The sequence below is a fragment of the Vanessa cardui genome, chromosome 21, assembly GCF_905220365.1.
Source record: "Vanessa cardui chromosome 21, ilVanCard2.1, whole genome shotgun sequence".
In the NCBI taxonomy this organism is placed as follows: domain Eukaryota; kingdom Metazoa; phylum Arthropoda; class Insecta; order Lepidoptera; family Nymphalidae; genus Vanessa; species Vanessa cardui.
Genome location: NC_061143.1, coordinates 8,916,524 through 8,938,715, shown reverse-complemented (window position 1 = coordinate 8,938,715; position 22,192 = coordinate 8,916,524). Strand labels below are relative to the sequence as shown.

The 22,192-nt window shown below is 31.5% G+C and overlaps 1 protein-coding gene across 3 annotated transcripts in view; it reads right to left on the bottom strand.

Annotated features, from left to right (window-relative positions):
- The window catches only part of LOC124538820 (protein trachealess), a 197,199-nt gene that overhangs the window by 124,062 nt on the left and 50,945 nt on the right, over positions 1-22,192 (bottom strand). For all 3 annotated transcript variants that reach the window (XM_047116027.1, XM_047116028.1, XM_047116029.1), the window contains exon 4: positions 2,725-2,772. In XM_047116027.1, the coding sequence (XP_046971983.1) occupies positions 2,725-2,772 (48 nt within the window). The remainder of the gene's footprint in view (positions 1-2,724; positions 2,773-22,192) is intronic.

Sequence of the window (22,192 nt, the reverse complement as noted above, 5' to 3'; positions counted from 1 at the left end):
TACGACCGAACCGCTGGACCGAATTCGATGAAATTTGTTAGGAAGCAAACTTGAACTCCCGGAAAAGATATAGGTTACTTTTTTCGCCTGACACGTGACAACAAACACCCTACAGCGTGATTGAAGCCGCGGGTTACTAATAATATATCTATATAGTTATGCGTTGTAGTATCTTTCAGTCGGTCTGACACAAAGCCCTACCACTAAACTAGTCGATTAATATTAAGTTTGAATGAATTGTTAGTAAAACAACATTGTTGTTTTGTTCTTAAAATCTGAGGTCAGTTAGATTAGATTTTTCTTTCAATTATTGTTATATGTAATTGATAAAAGCATAAACAATCATAACTATAATAAAAAGCATATATAATTAAATATCATAACTACTGAGCTTATATACAAAAATGTAATTATAAATGTTAATATAGTATTTATATATAATAGGTAAGCTAACATATAATATCAGTAATGGGTGGATGTGACCCCAACGAGCAAAGATCTAATTTGCGCTGGCTTAACCGAGTGTGGTTTTTCATTATTTTTCGCCAGTGTCTTAAGCCCGAGATTACTGGACTAAATGTTAAACAAACGTGTATAACTGGCTTTATTTATATTAACATTATAAAGAGGTAACATTTTGTTTCTTTGTACGTGTGTATATATCTATATATACTTACATAACGCCTAAGTACTATAGGGTATTAATTTATATTGTATAATTTACATTCGTGAGAAGCTACTTTTTCTAAATACATAAAAAAAAACTTTCATTTGTTTTGTATAATTTGTGACTGATATTTGTATTTATATATGTATATGCTCTGTATTTGTATGTGTGTCTTTTCAACACACACGCGTTTTTTATTGACCCAAATCATTATAATTTAACACGTAGGTACCCGTTACAAAAAGGCTTTTATCCTTACATATTATCCAATATTGCATTGCATTGTTGTGTACCGATTTTAAGGTAACTAAACTGTAACCAAACACAAGGAAGATAACATTTTAGCGCCCAAGGTAGGTAGCGCATTAGCCTGGTCAGAAATCGTAAATATAACAATGCCGCCATATATACAACTATCAAACAAAAATAAACACACAAATCGGACTTGTACTTCCTGAGATTAGCGCGAACAACCATACAAATTAAAACCATCTCATTCAATCATAATATCACTAAAATTTAATTATATCGATACCAAAAGCCCTGACCTATATACATAACTGTGCTTGACGTATAAAGGAACATACATACAAAATAAGTAATATTATCTATAAAAGGAACTCCCAAAGTATTGTCTTGTTAAATATGTATGATTAGAAATATAAAGGCAGAGTCGCACCTTTAATTTTATCCTTATTCCGTTACGTCATACAAACCGAACGTCAAATTACAGCGATCGACATAATTGTGATTGGATATTGTCTCTTTTTCCCTTTTCAATACATTGGAACTTTAGGGTTCACTGGGTTATCTAATAAAACTGATGTTTTATTGAGATTTTTAATAGAAAGTGAACAATATAGAAAAATATTCTGTACATTTTAGAGGGAATGTTTTCTTTACAATTATTTTCATTCTTAAAGAATTACTTATACATATTTATTATACTTTTAATCGCCTAGGCCTTAATTAAAATTTTGAAATTTATAAAAAACATAATTACTCAATCTTATGCCCCAATCGCGTTGTAAAAATTATAAATAAATCAATCATTTGAAAAAAAAAGACACAAATATGCGTACTTCTACATTCTACTAATTACTAATTGAAATTATTTTGACTAGAATTATATTAGTTATTATTATTTCTATTTTTAGTTCCTTTCCTCATATTTTTATTTTTTTAATAATTAATTATATTTTTTTCTTGATGGCGAAAGTCCAAATTAAAAGTTACAACAAAATATTTTAAAACGGCTCGCTCTTGACAATTTTTTTCACTAGTGATCCTTTGTTTCATCCGTGAGAACAGCGGATCGGAAATTACCATTTTTAGAGATTGGATTATCGGATACGAAGGATTTTGAGGTCGTTCTCGAAATTCGATAGAAATCGATTCGGGAGCGATATACAGATTGCTTTAGAATACAGCTTTAGGCTGCGAGTATGTCGACACCGACAGTCAACCATCCATTATTAAACAAGATTTAGTTAATATTTGCTATATTATGTTATTAAAATAATTTGATCATTATGTATACTAATACTAATTCATATAATGCTTATAGCATCTAAAGACCTCTCATAAACGTAATAGGCACAAAATTTACTATGGTACATATATGTCTGCCGATTTTTTCTTTATCTTGAATTGATTAGCTAGTCTTACTAGACTTCAAACATTCTACCAATTGCTTAACTTCGGTGATCCAACGTGGTATGGACGTTGGCTTTCATGCGTTCTGTAATTCAGTCTACATAAACATAATTAATCATTTAACAAACAATAGCGCGATATAAAACATGTGCCGCCATCTAGCGACCAAAGATTGGATATTACTATTAATAATGTAATAATTAATATAAACGTGTACTGTAATTCTTGTAGTCATATTTTATGAAATCCATAGAGTTCGTTCGATAAGTACCTACTTGTTAAAGATTTTTAATTATTTATAGAAAAATAAAAATTAAGCTTAAAAAACCGATTGCAATGAAAAATCTATATTTTTATATTATAATATATATGAATTAAAATAAATAAAATTTGTTACTTACCGACTGTTAACTGAAGCGGCATTGCTCACTCCATCTACTGACGGTTTCCTGTAACAAAAAGTTATTTTCACCACCGAACAGAGTAATTTTAATCAAAAATGGCACCTTGATTCATACTTTTTAATTCTTATTAGCGACCCTGACTAATAAAAATTATAAGATGGTTGATATCAATAACATTTGTATCTTATAACACGAATGAATAATGTAGCTTTGTATCACTGTTTTTTTTTGGAATTCGATCATAAGTTCCGCAGATAATATTTGTTATAATGTATCATTTATTTTGTTATCACATGGAAATTCACAAAAATGGCGGCACTTTCTATTAAAATATAATTAAACATTTAATTAATTTTCATCACTGTTTGTTTATACTGATATCATCGCATACAGAGTATAATTGGAAAATTGATGAATATTTTAATTATATTTAAAATAAAACCGATGGAATGAGTATATCTATGATTCAAAGTCTAATTTAAAACAGGGTATTAAAAAATTAATAATGACTTTAAAAGACATGATTAAACACACTTTAAAAACAATATACTTACATCCAATATTGTTCTGTAATGCCAGAGCTATGAGGTCCATAATGCCCCGCCAAATGATATGGAGCACATAAGTTCATCATTGGCACCGCATACATTTTGAAAAATACCGAATAAGACACCAAGCACTATGCCAAAAAATCTAATATTCCGAAGAATACTATAAAGTTTATTTACTTTTTCTCAATCATCGCCGAAGTAGGTATAATTGCTGCAAAAAATCGAAGTTAGTTACCTACTTAAATTTCCTCACAAAAAAAGGACGACGCACCATTAGTAGCGGAGGTCGCGGGCGGTCACCACCACAATAAAACCTAAGGAGGTCTTTTGGTAAGTACTGGCAACAAAAACGACGCATTCCAAATTTAAAATACACCGCAACCGTCACTAAATGCTGGCTAGTTGACAGAAAAGCCGCCGAATGTTTCGACCGAATCGAATCCCACAAAGGTTCCACTTAGCGCACAAGATGTCGTTAGCGCCCGCTGCGCACCAACATGCGGTGATACGGAATTGGGCTCGATTTTGAATAGCTGATATCTAGTTAAAGCGGGAATAATTAGCTTCTTTATGCGGCCACTCTGCTCTTGTATCGTTGCAATAAAAAGCAGAAATCGTAATTAAGATCAGTAATATATTTAAAAAGTCAATTTGATTATCTGTCCTATTTAAATTCTTCCAATAACTTTCGTTTATCATAAGATAAGCGATCGTTTTTTAAACAACAAATTATTGAACTATCCTGCGTGGAATTTCCACAGTACATTATAGTCTGCGTGTACCGGCCCCCATCGGGAGATTATTATTTGTTTGAAACCACTATGGAGGACATTCTTAAAAAGCTATGTAAAACTAATAAATATATAATTGTATGTGGGGACTTTAACGTCGACTTACTTAAAGAAACTACGTTAAGTGTTCGGTTGGTTGCCTTGTTTATGTCATTTAATTTAACTCATAGAGTTAATGAACCGACGCGAATAACCGACGGCACTTCTACGTGTATTGATAATGTGTTCTGTGACTGTGAAATATATGAAGTATCAATTATAAATAATTTAACTTCTGACCATTGTGGTCAGAAGTTTTCATTAAAACACAAAGAAATAAATCATTTAAAAAAAATAACATACAGGCCAATAACGGCTAACAAATTACATTGTTTTAAAGATATTGTGGCGTATAAATTGTCTAATCTAGATCTTACGACACAGGATCCAAATGAGCTTTATAATTCATTTTTTGAAGTAATACTAAAAGAATTTAACAATATATTTAAAATGAAATCATGTTATAGTAACACAAAATTAAAGTTTAGTGACTGGGCTACTGTTGGTATTTATAAAAGCAGAAATAAATTATACGACTTATATGATATGAGGCGGTGGAATCGAAGCGTAGCCTTTTTAGAATACGTCATTAAATATTCAAAAATTTTTAAAACAGTATGCATTTCTGCTAAGTCCTTATATTTAAAGAAAAAAATCCTGAATTCTGATAATAGAATTAAAGCCACATGGGATGTTATTAGTAGTGTTAGTGGAAAACACAAAAAGGAAATGATACCAATAGAATTGAACACAGGTAGTAGATACACGAGTTCTGAATCAGAGGTTGCTAATTTATTTGAATCATTTTTTGATAAAGTACCCCATAAAATAACATTTCATTTAAAATCATCTACATCAAATGCAGCTAGGTTATTAAATAATAGTGTTTCTAAATGCGTTATTGATTTTTCATTTGAAACGGTTTCTGCAATAGATGTCATAAAAGTATTTAAAACTATGAATATTAAAAAAACTAACGACATATGGGGCATTTCGGTAAAATTTTTTAATAACATCATATACGATATTGCTCCGTATATAGCAGTAATTTTTAACAAGAGTTTGGACACGGGTTCATTTCCTAACTTGTTAAAATGTAGTAAAGTTTTACCACTTTTTAAAACTGGAAACAGAAGCGATCCCGGTAATTACAGGCCTATTTCAATACTCCCATCTTTAAGTAAAATTTTCGAAAAAATTATTTTAAATCAACTTCTCGTCCATTTCGGTACAAATGCTATTTTTCATGGTGAGCAATTCGGTTTTAGAAGAGGTCGCTCGACAACTGATGCGGGAATTGCGCTTCTCAAACATATTTACGATGCTTGGGAGAAATCGCAGAACGCTATTGGAGTATTCTGTGATTTATCTAAAGCATTCGATTGTGTAGAACACGAAACGCTTCTTTATAAGCTCAAATATTACGGTGTTAAAGGTAAAGCTCTTGATCTCATCGCTTCATATTTAAGTCAAAGAATCCAGCAAGTTTTCATTAATGGAATAAAGTCTTCTGGATCTACGTTAAAAATGGGAGTTCCACAAGGTTCAATTTTGGGTCCCTTTCTATTCCTAGTATATATAAATGATCTTCCTTTCTATGTTAAGGGTATTTGTGATATAGTGTTGTTTGCTGACGATACTTCGCTGATTTTTAAGGTTGACAGGAAAAAAAATGACTATGACGATGTGAACGGTGCATTATCACAGATACACAATTGGTTTACAGTAAATAATTTAGTTTTGAATGCTCAAAAAACAAAATGTGTAGTTTTTACCCTACCTAATGTTAGCAAGCAAAATTATAATATATCTTTAAATGGTGACCGTCTTGAAGTAGCTGATACTACGGTGTTTTTAGGAATAGAATTGGATTCCAGACTTCAGTGGACCTCTCATTTATCATCCCTAACAGGAAGACTCAGCTCCGCAACATACGCGGTTAGAAAAGTTAGACAACTAACTGATATTGATACCGCTCGTTTAGTTTATTTTGGTTATTTTCACAGTATTATGTCATATGGCATATTACTTTGGGGTAACGCTGCAGATATTGAATCTGTCTTTATTTTACAAAAGAGAGCAATTCGGTTTATTTATAATCTTGGAGCTAGAGACTCTCTTCGGGATGTTTTTAACAGAGTAGGAATACTTACTGTTGCGTCGCAATATATTTACAACAATATCATGTATATTCACAGTAACATTGATCACTTTGATAAAATCAGTGATAATCATTGTATATGCACTAGAAGTAAGGATAAACTTATAACGCCAAGTTTCCGACTCCGCAAAGTCAATGGATCCTTCTTGGGGCAAGGTATCCGTTTCTATAATAAAATTCCGCAGAAATTTTTAACTTTGCCGTTTAGTAAATTCAAATCGTTTGTTAAAAATACATTGGTAGAAAAAGCATACTATTCGATACAAGATTTTGTAGATGATAAAAAAGCGTGGAGTTAATACCTGTTGACTTCCAAGCAGGATACATTAATTGAAATAATTGTATTTAATTAACATGACGTTGTATTTTTTAAATGTTAAAAAAGAGTAACTACTGAGTTTCTTGCCGGTTCTTCTCGGTAGAATCTACTTTCCGAACCGGTGGTAGCTTCACTTAATTGTAAAATGACGATTCAAAAGTGCTTATAAAAGCCTACTTGAATAAAGTTTATTTTGATTTTGATTTTGATTTTGATGAATATGTCAGTATTAAAATGTAGTATCACCAATACAATATTTGTTACAAATAAATAAGTAGCAGAAAATCAGGAAGCACGGGCGACTATGATATATTCAAGTTATATATTCAAACTCCTTTAACTTTTAACCCATTGTAGTGCGATAAACACCTTTTGATATTTTCTAATTTAATTTAAAGAACTTAATATTTAAAGCAACTATTACCCATAAAAAATTAAATAAATGTATTAGTACTAAATTAACATTTTTATTACATATGTGGATTATATTTTGTTTAAATACATTTTACTTCTTTCTTTAATTATAAAATGAAATGAAATAAAAATCATGAATAACTTATTATTATTAATAATAATAATTTATATTCCCGAAATGAAATTATATTGACATATTAAGATAAAGACAATTGATAATGACTCTTACTCATCAATATACTGTATTCTAGTAAATTAAATGATGTAATTGTAAGAATCATGGTATTTTAAACATCTTGGTTCAAGATTAGCTCAGCGAAGTAGCATCAATCAGAGACCGATCACAAATCGATCTAGCCGTCAACAATCGCCACCGACTTCGATTCGATTCCGATTTATTCTCGATTGTTATTCGATGTCGGCAAGATCAATGGGTAGAGTTAATTCGTCATGGAAAAGTTGTAAACGACGTTCCTATATTTATTTGTAATTATGCCATACGTGGTTTATAGGAAAACTAGCGAACCGATAAACTACAGAAATTGTTTATTTACGAGAAAACTTTAGACACTTCTAAAACTATCAGTGTTTCTTTACGATACTGTCTATGTATTATATACAAAAACCTTCCTCTCGAATGACTCTATCTATTAAAAAAAACCGCACCAAAATCCGTTGCATAATTTTAAAGATCTAAGCATACATAGGGACAGACAGCGGTAAGCGACTTTGTTTTATACTATGTAATGATAAAATGCTTTTTAAACAAATGTTCGATATGAAACTTGCAAGACGCAATTCAACAGAACCTTACTTCAATCTTTTTATGTCATCCATACATGTAATAAAATTGGAGTGTCTGTTTTTAATATTAAAAAAACCGCTATTTACTAAATGCATATGTATGTATAAGTCCGATTTTGATGAGACTTTCACTAGAAGATAGTCGATGTAATAAGGGGTAACTTAGGATACAATAATAACTATTTTATACAAACGCGCACCAAGTCGTGGGTACAGCTAGTTACCTAATAAACTTATTATCAGTAGTTATTACTCTCACACGTAAATAAATCGGCATTGCTTTATTTTTATTTGTTTATAATAACCTAATAGTAGTCAATACTACCTATTGGCACTTAACGAAATACTAAGCATTGTTTGACGGTAGAATATGTTATGAGGCTATAAGTATAGGATATCTGTCAAAATAAAAAACTTGGTTATCTATTTTACTATTATTTAACAGATCTCATCGAATTATATTACTTGTCCCTAAGTAATAGCTCAATGTTGATATATTTTTTTTAATCTCTTGATGCTTTGCAAAACAAACCTACTTAGAGCATTTAATTAATTACATAATTGTAAAACATGAGTCTGTATATATAATGCATATATTTGTAAAATATGTGTTTGATATTAAGGCTGGTTTTCACTAAAAATCAAATTAACAAGTAATTTCTGTATTAATTTTACTAACAAAATTTGTAAACTATTCGATAATTTTGTTTCAATACACAAAGTTAAGAATTAATACAAAAAAGATATATTATAATTAGTACGCGTAATTTTAAAAAAAGGTTATATTCAGAATAAATTTTCTGAGTAACTCCAATTATTGATTTAGCAGCGATTAAAAAAGTCCTATTGAATCTGTTTTGTAACAAGAATTTTTCGTTCTTGGTACCATTGCAGTCCGAATTCCCTCAAAGCGATCATAAAAACATTTATAATTAATTACAGGACATACTACGAATAAGTTTTAAATTCTTTCATTTACGTGGTCGACAAGTCAATACAAATGTCTTCATTACAAGCGGTCGGTATTTTAAGCAAAAAAACGAACTCCCACATCGCGAATTTCCAAGAAAACTCCTCAAAACGTCAAATACCACAATAAATCGAATATGGCCTGCGAGTGATTAATCGGGACGTTGCGAATAAGCAATCGATCACAGACTCGTTTCGCGTCACTAAGCCCGATGTAACCGCGAAAAAAGTTTTTTAATGTCTTCCTGTTGCTATAAATTTATTTTAAGTTGCTAATTTCACTTTAATCTCAACCGCACAATGTAAAGGAATCGAATGACATAATTTAAAATTTAAATATAACTTTTTTTTGACAGCACTAAAACCTTTTTGGAGAGTGACAACAGAAGTTTTGGATTTCGAACTTGGAGCGGCTAGGCCTGCGTCCGTCGCGGCGTGCCACGTGTTTATGCGGCGACATTGCAAGCGCCCTCCGGAAAATTCGCAACCCCCTTGCACTTATGCCTACAGGATCCGTCCCCATGTGTGGGTATGCCGTAATCGAATAATAATCTGTAATCGCAGTCATATTAACGATTCATTAATTTGAGCACGTTTTATCCTCTTCACTTGAGGATTTGAAACTTTACGGTTAACATGGAATATTAAATTAATGAATAATGATGACATTAACCTACTTTTACAATATCTGTAACTAATATACGTATAGATTTTTTTAAAGCCTGAATTTTTTGGTAATTTTCGAAAGCAAGATTTAGTTTTTAGCGGAGTCTTTAAGAGTATAAATAATTAAGTGCATTTGCACAAAAAGAGAACAGGTCCAATGATCTTTGATATAGAACGCAATTGTCATAACAAAAAAATAATCTGTCACAACTAGTCATAACACGGCATTCTAAATGTACAGAACACGCATTCTAGTCACAGCTTCGGAATATATCTCCAATATTAGGGTAATATGGTTGAACAGCCGCAGCCAGTGAATAATATATAAACTATTGGGACTCCCGTCGCGCGCTGTCAATTATTTATCCGCAAATGATGGAAGTGGTCTATAGTATTCTGTTTACAAGAAAAGAAAAGCATATTTATTGTATACGAACCCGTGACTTTCTTCATGGATATTTTCTTATGAAGTTTTGTATTTTGTCGGGAAATATTTTCAAAAATATTAGGCTGTTTCATTTGGACGTTGGTTTCATATTTAATCAAAAACAAAATTGTTATTGACATTATTAGTTGAGGATATTTGCTTAACTTCACTCGTACGTGCTGTTATATTTAGCAATTTTATTAAAAAAATATCTTCCCTACAGATTTAATTTAAATTTAGCAAAAGTTTTTTTAACGTTATTCAAATTCTTACAAATATAAAAGTTATGATACAAAACAAATAAATAAATAAAAGAGTAATAATTCTATATTATGATCTATTTTAGATGAAACATGAACCTACATAAATATAACTTTTTTTAAAATCGTAGTGTTCCTTAAATTATAATAATAATAATAATAGTGTTTGCAACATAGAATTTAAAAATGTTGTCAAAAGCGAAATATTTTCAATTTGCACCAAAGAGGGCACATCATTTTCTTTTTTAATCAAAACGATAAACACAAATATGAAAGAATCATTGTACTTTCTTCGATCCGAAGTAACATTTATATCTTAAAATTATACGTTTAATAAAGACTTCGTATATAAAAACAGTAATTTATTTAGAATATTTCCAAATACAACGCTTTGTAGAAAGCATCGCAAACATAAACAAAACAAAAAATCTCTTCAACCTGATCACCTACTTAAAATGATTATGCAAATTGATATCGAATATTGATATGAAGAGAAATTTTAATTTTTTTCGTTTAAATATTGCATTATCCGAACAAATATCTAAAACGCCTCAAGGTTTAATGATTTAACTCAGACCATAGACTACGTATCTTAGATAATTTCTATACCATAGACAATTTATTGATGAATCTTCTATTTTTAAAATAAGAAAGAGTATTACGAAACATGAAATAGTAACTCCAGATTTCCAGGTTTTATTTTGTTGAATTGTGTTTCATATCAACGTGTTTATATTGTATGTTTAAGTTATAGAAAAAACTATTTTAGTCATTGTCATTGGTAAATATTAATTACTCAAATTGTTTTTTCTTTTCCATATAAAATCAAGAGAAAATAACCATAATAATAATCATGATAAATATATAAGAAACCAATATATAGATGCCATATACATATGTGTCAATTTCTTATATGTACTTTGTAAATTAAAATATTTAAATTAATCTAAACATGCTTTCACCAGAGATTGCAAACATTTTCAGTGACGTCACAACCTCACTCAGGATACAACAAAAGTCTGGGGTAATACAATAGTAATAAGTCGGTTTACTATCGCAGTGGGACCTGCTCATAAACCCGGGGGCGCTTAATGAGGATTTATGCGAAGTGAGAGACGTATGCGTCAGGGCCGAAGTACATTGAAGAATTGTAGAAGCTTTCTTTGCAACCGACTTTTCTGTTTAAAAGGTGTTTTAAATATTTTGAGAGAAAAATGAATACAAGTATTAAGTTCCAATCTCTACAGTCAATAAGTTTTAATTTAATTCAATCAGGATATACAACAGTAAGAAAATATATTTGACAATGTATACTAATATTATAAATGCAAAAGTAACTTTGTCTGTCTATCTATCTGATAGCTGTACGACGTTTGGCAAGCGTGAAGCCCAAGGACGTACATAGGCTACATTTTATGCCAAATACCTAATAACCCTTAAAACGCGAGTAAAGCCAAGAATAACAACTATTTTAATATTTTGTATAATTGAAATGCAATGACAGATAAAGAAGGTATAATACGTTTTCTACTGATAAATAATGTCTTTGATAAGTCTAACTTTATAGGCAATATACATATAATATGTATAATACTTACAATATATACACAAGTCGTGATGGGCCCAGTGGCAAAAATAGGTAAATCATAATCGATGATTCAGAGTTCAAACACTAAGCACGCAACACATCCTCAGCAACGGAGGAAAACCTCGTGAGGAAACCTGCATGTTGTGAATGAGATTGCTCCATGTCTTTCCATCAACCATCATTAAAACTACTTCTTGAAAATTAAAGGAGGCCTTAGTCCAACAATAAAATATTTATAGGCTGTTACTGACTTACAATATTGTGAAATTTGAAATATTCAAAAAAGAAAAGTAAAAGAAAAAGGTTTAACACCTCTGGCATGTTAAACAAAGTTTACCTTTCGATGATACCGTGACATTGGTCCCTTTACTTTTTACCTCCAGCCGTACAGTCGGGGTGAGCGAAATAATACAAGGGAAATGATTAAAGTATTTCGTTTAAATATTTATGACAGAAACAAATACGGTACAAGACGCGCTCGGTGAAAAAGAGGACGCATAATGTTACATGCCCTGTGGTCGATTGCACTTTCGATAATATTTTTTACTATGTCGTATGTGTGAACAGACATACATGGTGTTTTAAAAAAAATAAACTTACATTTGCTTGAGTTACTTCGTTACAGTGCGGTTTTAAAGATATCCTTTTTTATATACCATAAAACCTCCTTAGTTTAAAAAAAAAATTCCAATTTATTTTAAATTTGAATAATATAAACAAATATAGTTTCAGACTCAGCCATTACTTAATACAGAATTAATCTTTAATATCTATCTATATTCTGTGTTTTTCTATTTTTTTAACAATAAGTTTTTGTTTTTGGAATTTAATATGAATCAACCTGATTGGTTGATCAACCTGAACTAACCTAACGAATTTGGTTATCAAAATACCTATCATGTTTCGTCATAGTATTGTTTTCAATGGTGGAACGAAATAATTGATATCTTACTGAGATTACCCAATTCTATTCAATTAATATTTCTTATTAAGCTTTAATTTTGTTGAAAATGCAGTTTTTGTGATATCGTAGAGTATGGTTCAGATTTATATACGACACAATATAAGATTTGTTTTTTATTATTGGATTAACAACTATCACAATAATAAATACAAATTATGATTGTGTGTGTTTTTAACTGGTAACTGCATTAAAATTTGAAAACAGAAATCTTTCAGATGATGATTCTATAATGATCTCAAACTCTGTCTCTCGAACGATCATTAAGAATGTAAAAATGTTTTTTTCATTCCTAAAATATTTATTCTACATCTGCTACGATGTGAGATATATTTCATAAAATGTCTCTATTTGACATTGATCTTCTTTCTAGATGCTAGATGGTAGCCTTATAAATAGATGACAATCTGCAGATAGGAATGCCTATCTACAGATTGTCATCGTAAAAGGTATTAGCGAGTCTTTATGTCGGCGATGCGATGCTAATTACAGCATCTGAGGTGTCCCTTATATTGAAAACAGCCATACATTAATCTTTTTAAAGAATATCAATATCAGCAGTATTTAGAAGTCCCGTTTCGGATTTAATTCAAGTAAAAAGTTATATAATTTGTAGTTTCCCTAAATATAATAATAATAGCCTTTTATTCAGATCCCTAAACAAGTTATAATAAATTTGAACTTAAAACTAATACTAACACTTAACTAAATAAAGTATTTGGACTTATATATTTATTTGGTTATCATTTGTAGATCTGTTTGCCAGTCGGCAATGGTCTCCTCCAACCTTTTCCACTCATCCCTTTCTTCAGCTATTCTGTACCACATGTATCAATAAATATGATAAATATTTAATTAGCACAGGAGGATGATGACAACCTCATTAGGGGCTGCTACTGAAAGGTTCTCATCACAAAACATCACTATTTTGTCATAGAGAAGGTTTGAGACACGCTGATTGACTGCGGGTTTCGTCAAGATGTTTTTCTTCACCACAAAATTGGATGTGCATATTGAAAACACAAAACTAAGAATGTATACGGTTTTTTATTAGTAATCTTCGGTTACTACGCATATAGATTAGGTAAGCAACCGGGTCATATCGACTCATTGCTTAATTAGTTAAATTGAAATTTAAAAAAATCCGGTTGTAATAATTTGTTGTCGAAATGCACAGTTATTTTTGCACCATAATAATACTAATATTATAAATGCGAAAGTAACTCTGCCTGTCTGACTAACTATCTCGCTTTCACGTCATAACTACTGGACCTATTTAAATGAGATTGGGTTCATAAATAGTCCACAGCCTGAGAAAGGCAAAATAGGCTACTTTTTAAGTGGAAAAAGTGTGTTATAAAGAAAGAGTTTTTACATCAATGTAATATTTTAAGTTAATTTGTAACAGTTAGTCACATATAAATTTGAATTTGAAAATTGAACAAGTTTCCAAATCTTTCTACGTTATTTCCATACCAAATAGTTATAGTATATTGTGTTAATAAAGTTTAATAAAAATAAAATACAAATGGTTTAATTAAATCATGTTGGGCCAACATTGTGCACCAAAATTTGCCATGTGATCTCCTTTTATAAATGCGTGTTCGTGGCCATATCGCGATCATAAGTCGTCGCAGACATTCTTCATTAGCGTCCCTGTTAATATTTGTAACAAAAAATTTAAGTTATACAAGACGCAAAATTTTATGTTAATCGTCGTGTCCAAAATTTTATTTTAAATAATACATTATAATTAATCAAAAACAATCTGTTTGTATAAGTGTATACATTCTCAAAGACAATTATTTAAGAAAACTTTTAGTATTTCGAAAGCTACGCTTCCACTGAAATTGTTGACAGCACATAATTTTGAACATAGAAAAATTCAAAATTTATGCTTTTGTTAAATATTCATACGGATTTACAAATTATTATTTTTTTAAAATAGATATGAGTATACTTTACTTATATATACTTATATATAAGTGTATGCTGTAAATGTCATTTTTGACAGTTAACGGTTCTCAAAATTGATCCGTTCTGAATCGAGCGAACAATAATATTAACTAATATCAGATAGATAAATATTATAACTACAACCCAGATCATTTTTTCGTAAGAATTAATGAAAGTTTGTATTGCTGATTGTAATTAATACAAGGCTTTTCTTTTAGTTTTAGTACATGGACTGATAAATAGGGCACCTGATGATATGAGGTCACAACCCCATAACACCCATAGACATTGGTGTAAGAAAAGTTATCCCTTTGGTCGTATGATGATATGGCTCTTATGAATGTGGTTACGCTGGCTCACTCAGACTTAAAGCAGATCGATGCGGATTGCTACTTGGTGCTGTATCTAAAAAATGGATGATCCTATCAAATGACTTGTCGCATTTAATTTTTTTGCTATCGACATTACTTTTATCAATCAAGCCACGTATATATAACTATACGCCATTAGAGTTATATTTGTTACATAAGTACATGTATGTAAATAGCTCACATATATTTTATATTGCAATTATGATTCTATGTTATGAACATTTCAGACAGTCAAAATCAAAATAAACTTTATTCAAGTGGGCTTTTACAAGCACTTTTGAATCGTCATTAAACAATTAAGTGAAGCTACCAGTTCGGAAAGTAGATTCTACCGAGAAGAACCGGCAAGAAACTCAGTAGTTACTCTTTTTCAACATTTAAAAAAATACAGTCATGTTAGTTAATACAATTATTTAAATTAATTTATCCTGTCTGGAAGTCAACAAGTATTAATTCCACGCTTTTTCGTCATCTACAAAATCTTGTATCGAATAATATGCCTTTTTTACCAATGCATTTTTTATAAACGACCGGAATTTACGAAACGGCAATGTTAAAAATGTCAATATATTATATACCAAAAATGTATAATTCAAGTTTGCACAAGTAAAATCACGGGAACAGCTATTATATTAAATAGAAACAAAAACATGATACTTAACTAAATCCCCTCAATATCTCACTAAAAGTAATTTTAAAACGAGCGTAAGACTTACAAGACCCTCTTGGTTTAATGCGAAAGATTTAAGAGTACGTAGAGGGATTTGGTCGCGTTTCAGGGACGAAATGTCATTTTTATATCGCAATTAAGAATAGAAAAAAGTACATTCTGCCGTGGTATATCTATAATGCAGTTATCTACCAATACTCAATTATGAGCTAGTAAAGTAAAGTAAAGTAACAGACTGTACATTTCTCACTGCTGAGATAAGGCCTCCTCTTCCATTAAGGAGAGGGTTTGGAACATATTCCACCACGCTGTTCCACTGCGGGTTGGTGAAATGCAGGTTTCTTCACAATGTTTTCCTTCACCGCCAAGCACGAGACGAATTATAAACACAAATTAAGCACATATATACAGTGGTGCTTGTCTGGGCTTGAACCCGCAATCATCGGTTAAGATGCACGCGTTCTAACCGCTGGACCATCTCACCTCAATTAAAATTATGAACCATGAGCAAACAACTCGGTAAAAATGTAAAATGTTTGTAGCTTATCGATAAGAGGAACATAAAATTATTTCCAAAACTAATCAAGCTATCTAAAAATGGAAAACATATGACGATAGATATTTCTTTTTCTTATTAATATGCGATCACAATTTTTAAGTTGGAAATAGATCAGATGTCAGTTCACGGCATTTTATTTATGCCACGGCAGCGTTATGCGTTGTTATGAATTAGAATATGTCTGTAGATGATAAAAAAACATCGTGGATACAAATCCTGACGAGCTTCGTCGCGTTTTCTTCAGATTAGATTGTGTTAATTTTGAAACTGTTGTTTGGACCTGGTGACTACAGAAAAGGATACCTGTCTCCAGTGGAGTAGCTAGGTGAGGAAGAGCCGCGATGTATATAAAAAGAATCGGATCCTCACCCCCTCTATCCCATGCCTTTTTAACTAATAAACTTCAAGCTTAAATTATACATACCAAATAAGAAATCTTGTGCGCAGAATCGTGATTTTCTAGCTTCAGAAGCTTAAGGTTTAGTTTAGAGGGCCCCTGAACTCCGGGGCCCTGGTGCACTGCACTTCCTGACCCTACCATAACTGCACCACTGCCTGTCTCCTCTATTGCTCACTAAGCCGCTGCTTGGTGAGCAATAGATCCAATTTTTCTCTCATAACTCTTAATCTGATATGATAATTACGTCACGAGTTATAAAATGTTTCAAAGAACATTATAGAGATTACGGAAACAAACAGAATCCAGGTTAAGCCACTAACGCCCATAGAGTAATTAGCAAAATCCACACAGACTTTCATTTCCTTCTGTTGTATCTTAGAACTTTTAATTGTCAGTCGCGTTATTCGAGAGTACGTTACACAACTTGGAGTTTCGCGTTATGCATAATTATATTTATTACATTGTTTTATTTGTGACACAAATTACACTTTACGACCGTCTAGCTACGTCAGCTTGAAACCTGCTTATGATTGTTTTGGTATTGCATATGGTTATTTACATATGGAGGCGGTACCAGAGGCTTCTGTATAATGATGATAATGATCTAAAGTTTCAGGTTTTTTAAGGCCGGACAATAGACGAGTTATTTAGGTTTCATTATAGTTGGTTATAGCTTTAGGGCAGACAGAAACAACAATAACAACAACAGCCAGTAAATTCCACAGCTGGGCTAAAGGCCTCCTCTCCCTTAGACAGAAAATACATGTAAAAACAAAAAAAATATATTTTTTGGCAAGGACACAATGGTAGTCTAATAATATTTTATTTTTATTTCAAGTATCATTGACTTAATTTTAAGGTAATTGATTTTCGTTGGTCATCGTCTGCCTACTCTCTCATCCTATTAGATTATAAAACAGTAACGATGAGTCAAAATTTGATCCAGGAGGTATTCCTTCAATGGCACATCGATTAAAATGTACAAAATTAAAATTTCATTCGTTTATTTCATACATGCACATATAGCAAGATGTAATTATGATTAGCCTTCTAAATATTTCGTCAGTGACTTAAGTATGTGTTTAGATTGAAGGTTCGACATCATATAAAAATACTCGATAAAACTCAGGCCCTTTAACCTAGCTGTATGTCTAACGGGGTGCATCAGTCACAATTTAAACAAAACTACTTCGTAAGACGATTTGATGCTGAACCCGCTTCGTTACCGAAGTACCGTTGGCACAAAAATGTAAGTGAGATCTGGGTATTTTTTAAAAACAAAAATAAATGTGCTTGTAGGACTTACAGGACAATAAAATTTTTAGGCTTAACAAGCCTAACAAATCATTCTCCTGTTATTATTTTTTTTAATTTTATTTTTTTATTATCCTTTTTCTGATTTGCCAAAGATTTTTAACGTACGATATATATTTCTAAAAATAGTTTTTCAGTTAATTTATGTATCGCCCTGAATTAATTATCGAAATTAAAAATGTAATACCTACGAGGAATTACAGTCCTTCTTTTAAGAAAGAAGTCATTGCAAACTATTGTATATTTTCATTACAATTTAAAGTAAGGATAAGTAGGTACACATACTGTTGAAATTATCTTTTAAATTGCTACGATCACTATTTAGCAAAAAATATATAAGCATAAAGCTGACAGAAAACACCTGATTCCCATCAAGTCAAAGGTAATTTGCGAACGGTACTAGAAAGTAATAAGTCAGTAAAAATGTGCATACAATGGATGCATTTGAAATGCAAAGCGCAGCCATTCAAAGGTGGAAGCGAGACGTCACTCGGCGCCATTATATATCGCAATGTAGACGTGCAATTGTCAACTTTGTGCTAACTATGCCTCCGCCCCGACTTTGCTTATGTACTGCCATTAAATTGACTCGAATTAACCTTGGCTTTATTAACAGCTTGCATGATAAACCTTGCAGAGGTCGAGTGACAAATTTTGTGACCTGGATCAACAAAACTTTACTTTCAAGATCTTAAATACATATAATTAATGTAAATGTCATAGTTTTATAAGTTTACTATTAAGGTGAGCAAATGGGCTATATCATGGTCAGTGGCGACCACGGTTCATAGAAATTCGTACTTTAACGAATATGAAACAAAATAGCAAATTTTTACTATTGGGCGATATAACAATTGTAAAGTATCCATCTAAGCAGAGCTACGCCGGTAAGTATTGCTTATAATCATAAATGAAATATTACACAAGTCCAACTCAAACTCCTTTATTCGTTATGGAGACATTACACTCACTGATTGATAGACAAATAAACACTACCACCGATTCGGAAAAGGAAACACACAGAACCTGAGAAGAACCGGCGAAAGAAACTCAGCGAGTCACTTTTTTTTCTAACTAGCTATATACCTATGTATATTGCAGATGAATAGACAACTTTTACTAATCCTTAATTATAAAAATATAACCAACATAAAAAAAATCATATGAAACAATTTTATTCGTTAAAAATAATGTTACATAGCACCACCAATTGAGCAACGGTGACCGTGTAAAAATTATGCAAAACAATAATAAAAAAAAAACCTGTCACATGTCAAAGCATTTAAACACACGTAACGCGAACGAAAAAAAAATAATAATGATCATCGACATTAATAACAGTTTTTGAGACCACGCATTGTTTTGTGGACATTTTGAAAGTTTCAATCGGTGGTTCTTTAAGTTCACAATCTGCATGTTAAGTGAGAGGATAATAAAAATTTACATTAGTACAAAAACCCCTTTGTTTGACCGACTGAGTCAGATGGGACGGTGTGAAAACCTCGGTCGTCGGCCTAAACAAAGTCGACATTCGTGTTGCTGTCTCCGAATTGGATACTGTCAAGTGCTAGCGTAATTTTAAGCAAAATTAAACCTACACTGAGTACAAACTCAACGTAAATATTTTTGCTATGTTAATTACACTTCTTTATTCAAAAAGGTATAAGAGCTATTTAATAATGTTTCAACGTCAATTAAATATAAGTATAAAGGTCTGAAATTGAATTCTACTGAAAAATTGCTGCCGAGTAAATGCCAAACAAATACTAAACTTATATCATCTAAATAACATATTTTACCAATAACACAAAAAGGAATCAATTTTACTACTATTATCAAAATCGAAACAAATACTCTATTATAATAATAACTATCGGAATATTGTAATCTAATTAAAGTAAATTAGTATCATTTCATTTTAAAACGTATTATGCTATAAGACGTAGTATTTTATTAATTTTATTTCCCTTCTTTAAGTAGCACACAATTATTTAAAAAAATGCGTTAAACTTTAATTAAGTACAGCATATTACAGCAGACAGGTAAGTAAATGGTGATAACTAACAAAAACTTTAACCACAACAAAGTCAAAACATTGCCTGTATTTTAGATTGTACATATATGTAAGTGTTAAACACAACGACATCAACGAGAACACACTGGCGCGGAACTAAAACACTTCTTTCTCCTCTCGTTCTCCTAACGACAGACATTTACAACGTAATGACAAATATTGCGACACATGTAAAACATGTACATGCACCTGTTGTTCTTATTACAAAAACATAAAGGCTATATTTCCTCAAATAATCTTTTCAAGTGTCTGCCTTACATGCAAAGCGTTCTTGGAATTCATGTCTAAATGAAGTAATGTCCGAACCACATGTACTCGAATCTTTATTTATAAAATCGTTTGTGCTTACGTCTATTAACGAACAGACAAATTTTTAATTTGGAGCATAAATTTATTTTATATGTAATCCGTAAATAGAATGTTTTTGGAAATTTTAACTTTAAGGGAAATGGGAAGGGAAATAGTCTTTGTTTTTTGAAGTTGAACATATGAAAACGATTTACCCATGTGTACACTATTTGTTCTTTTTTAAAGTTTCCGTAGACTGACTACTTTGGTTTTATAACGGACTTATTTAAGGTTTTTCGGAATTCTTCTGAGTCTCTCTCACGAAGCCGCGAGTTATAGCTGTGTGATTTTGTGTTCAAATGATCTTTTTATATAATTTAAATTAATCGTGATATTGTATTTCATTCTTGACTTATACGAAGAAAGAAAAGACTTTTAATCTTAATTATTATTTAATACTCTAGTACAGCGTCAATATATAGATTTAAAGTGTTGAGGTTTACGTGTTCAAAGCCGAGTAACCATCATTAAATTTCTCGTGCTTCATCTATTACCCATGTCATGTAAGCGTTGTAGGAAAACATCGCATGGAAACTGGCTCGTGGTTGATGGCGCATGCAGCATCCACTAATCATTATTAGAGCAACGCGATGAGCTAACGTCTAATCCTTAAATCGCATAAAATTATATCTATAATACTAGCAGCGTTTCTAAATTGTTTTTTATGTTTAAAGGCGGACAGATATTGGTCTACTATTGGTAAGTAGTAACCACTGCTGGCTGTAAATAATATTAACCATTACATCGCTAAAATGCCACCAATCTTGAAAGATAAAGTGGTATGTCCCTTGTGCCTGTAGTTACACTGGCACAATTATCCTTCCAACGGAAACAAAAGTTTAGGTTTCTGTAAGGCGGTGCTAGGTTTGAGTATTGTACCCAGACATGCAAAGCCTTAAACCATAATTAGAGCCAAACGAGCGGGAGGCTCGCCTGATGGAAAGTGATTACCACCGCCCATGGACATCTGCAACACGGGGGGCTTGCAGGTGCGTTGCCAGCCTTTAAGGAAGGAGTACGCTCTTTCCTTGACGATTCTCAAGTCGTATCGGCTCGGAAAAACCGCCGGCAAAAGCTGGTTCGGCTCTTCAGAGTGGTTATGCGAGGCAGATAATGTCTTAAAAATAGCGCTGTTGTGGATTTTCGGACATCAATGTGGTGCGGGTGAACTTCGAATTTTGACGAGATGCCCGTATAAAAAATAATATTTGAACCACTATTCCGATTGCACTGTTAGTTAAAAATGAACCCGCACATCTCTCACCAGTAGAACCAATGAGTATAATGATAATCAAATCAAAATCAAATCAAAATAAACTTTATTCAAGTAGGCTTTTATAAGCACTTTTGAATCGTCATTTTACAATCTAAATATTGTATTGATCAGCTTTGATGTACAGATGTTTGTGGTCTTTCAACGTCTCTGACATTGTGACAATACTTTCATTGTAGTACCCAAAGTTCGTAAACAACGCACACAATGTACCAATATTAGCATACGTTAAAACATCACCTGCCTTAAAAATACCCATATTAAGGACAGTGAAAAAACAAAGAAATTGAAACACATTATTAAACTAATAGCCCAGACAATTACTATACATTCTTAAGAAAGTAACACTTCGTGTCCAAAATTAACATAAATTTTATTGCAATAGAAATTGATACTTTACAAAATTTATCAAACTATCGATTGCTTGATTATATGGAGAAAAGCTACACACATAATACCTATTACACTACAATTCAGCAATAAACTCATCAGTTACTCTTTATCTATATCTAATATGGATTACACATTAACAAATGTATTTATTATTATT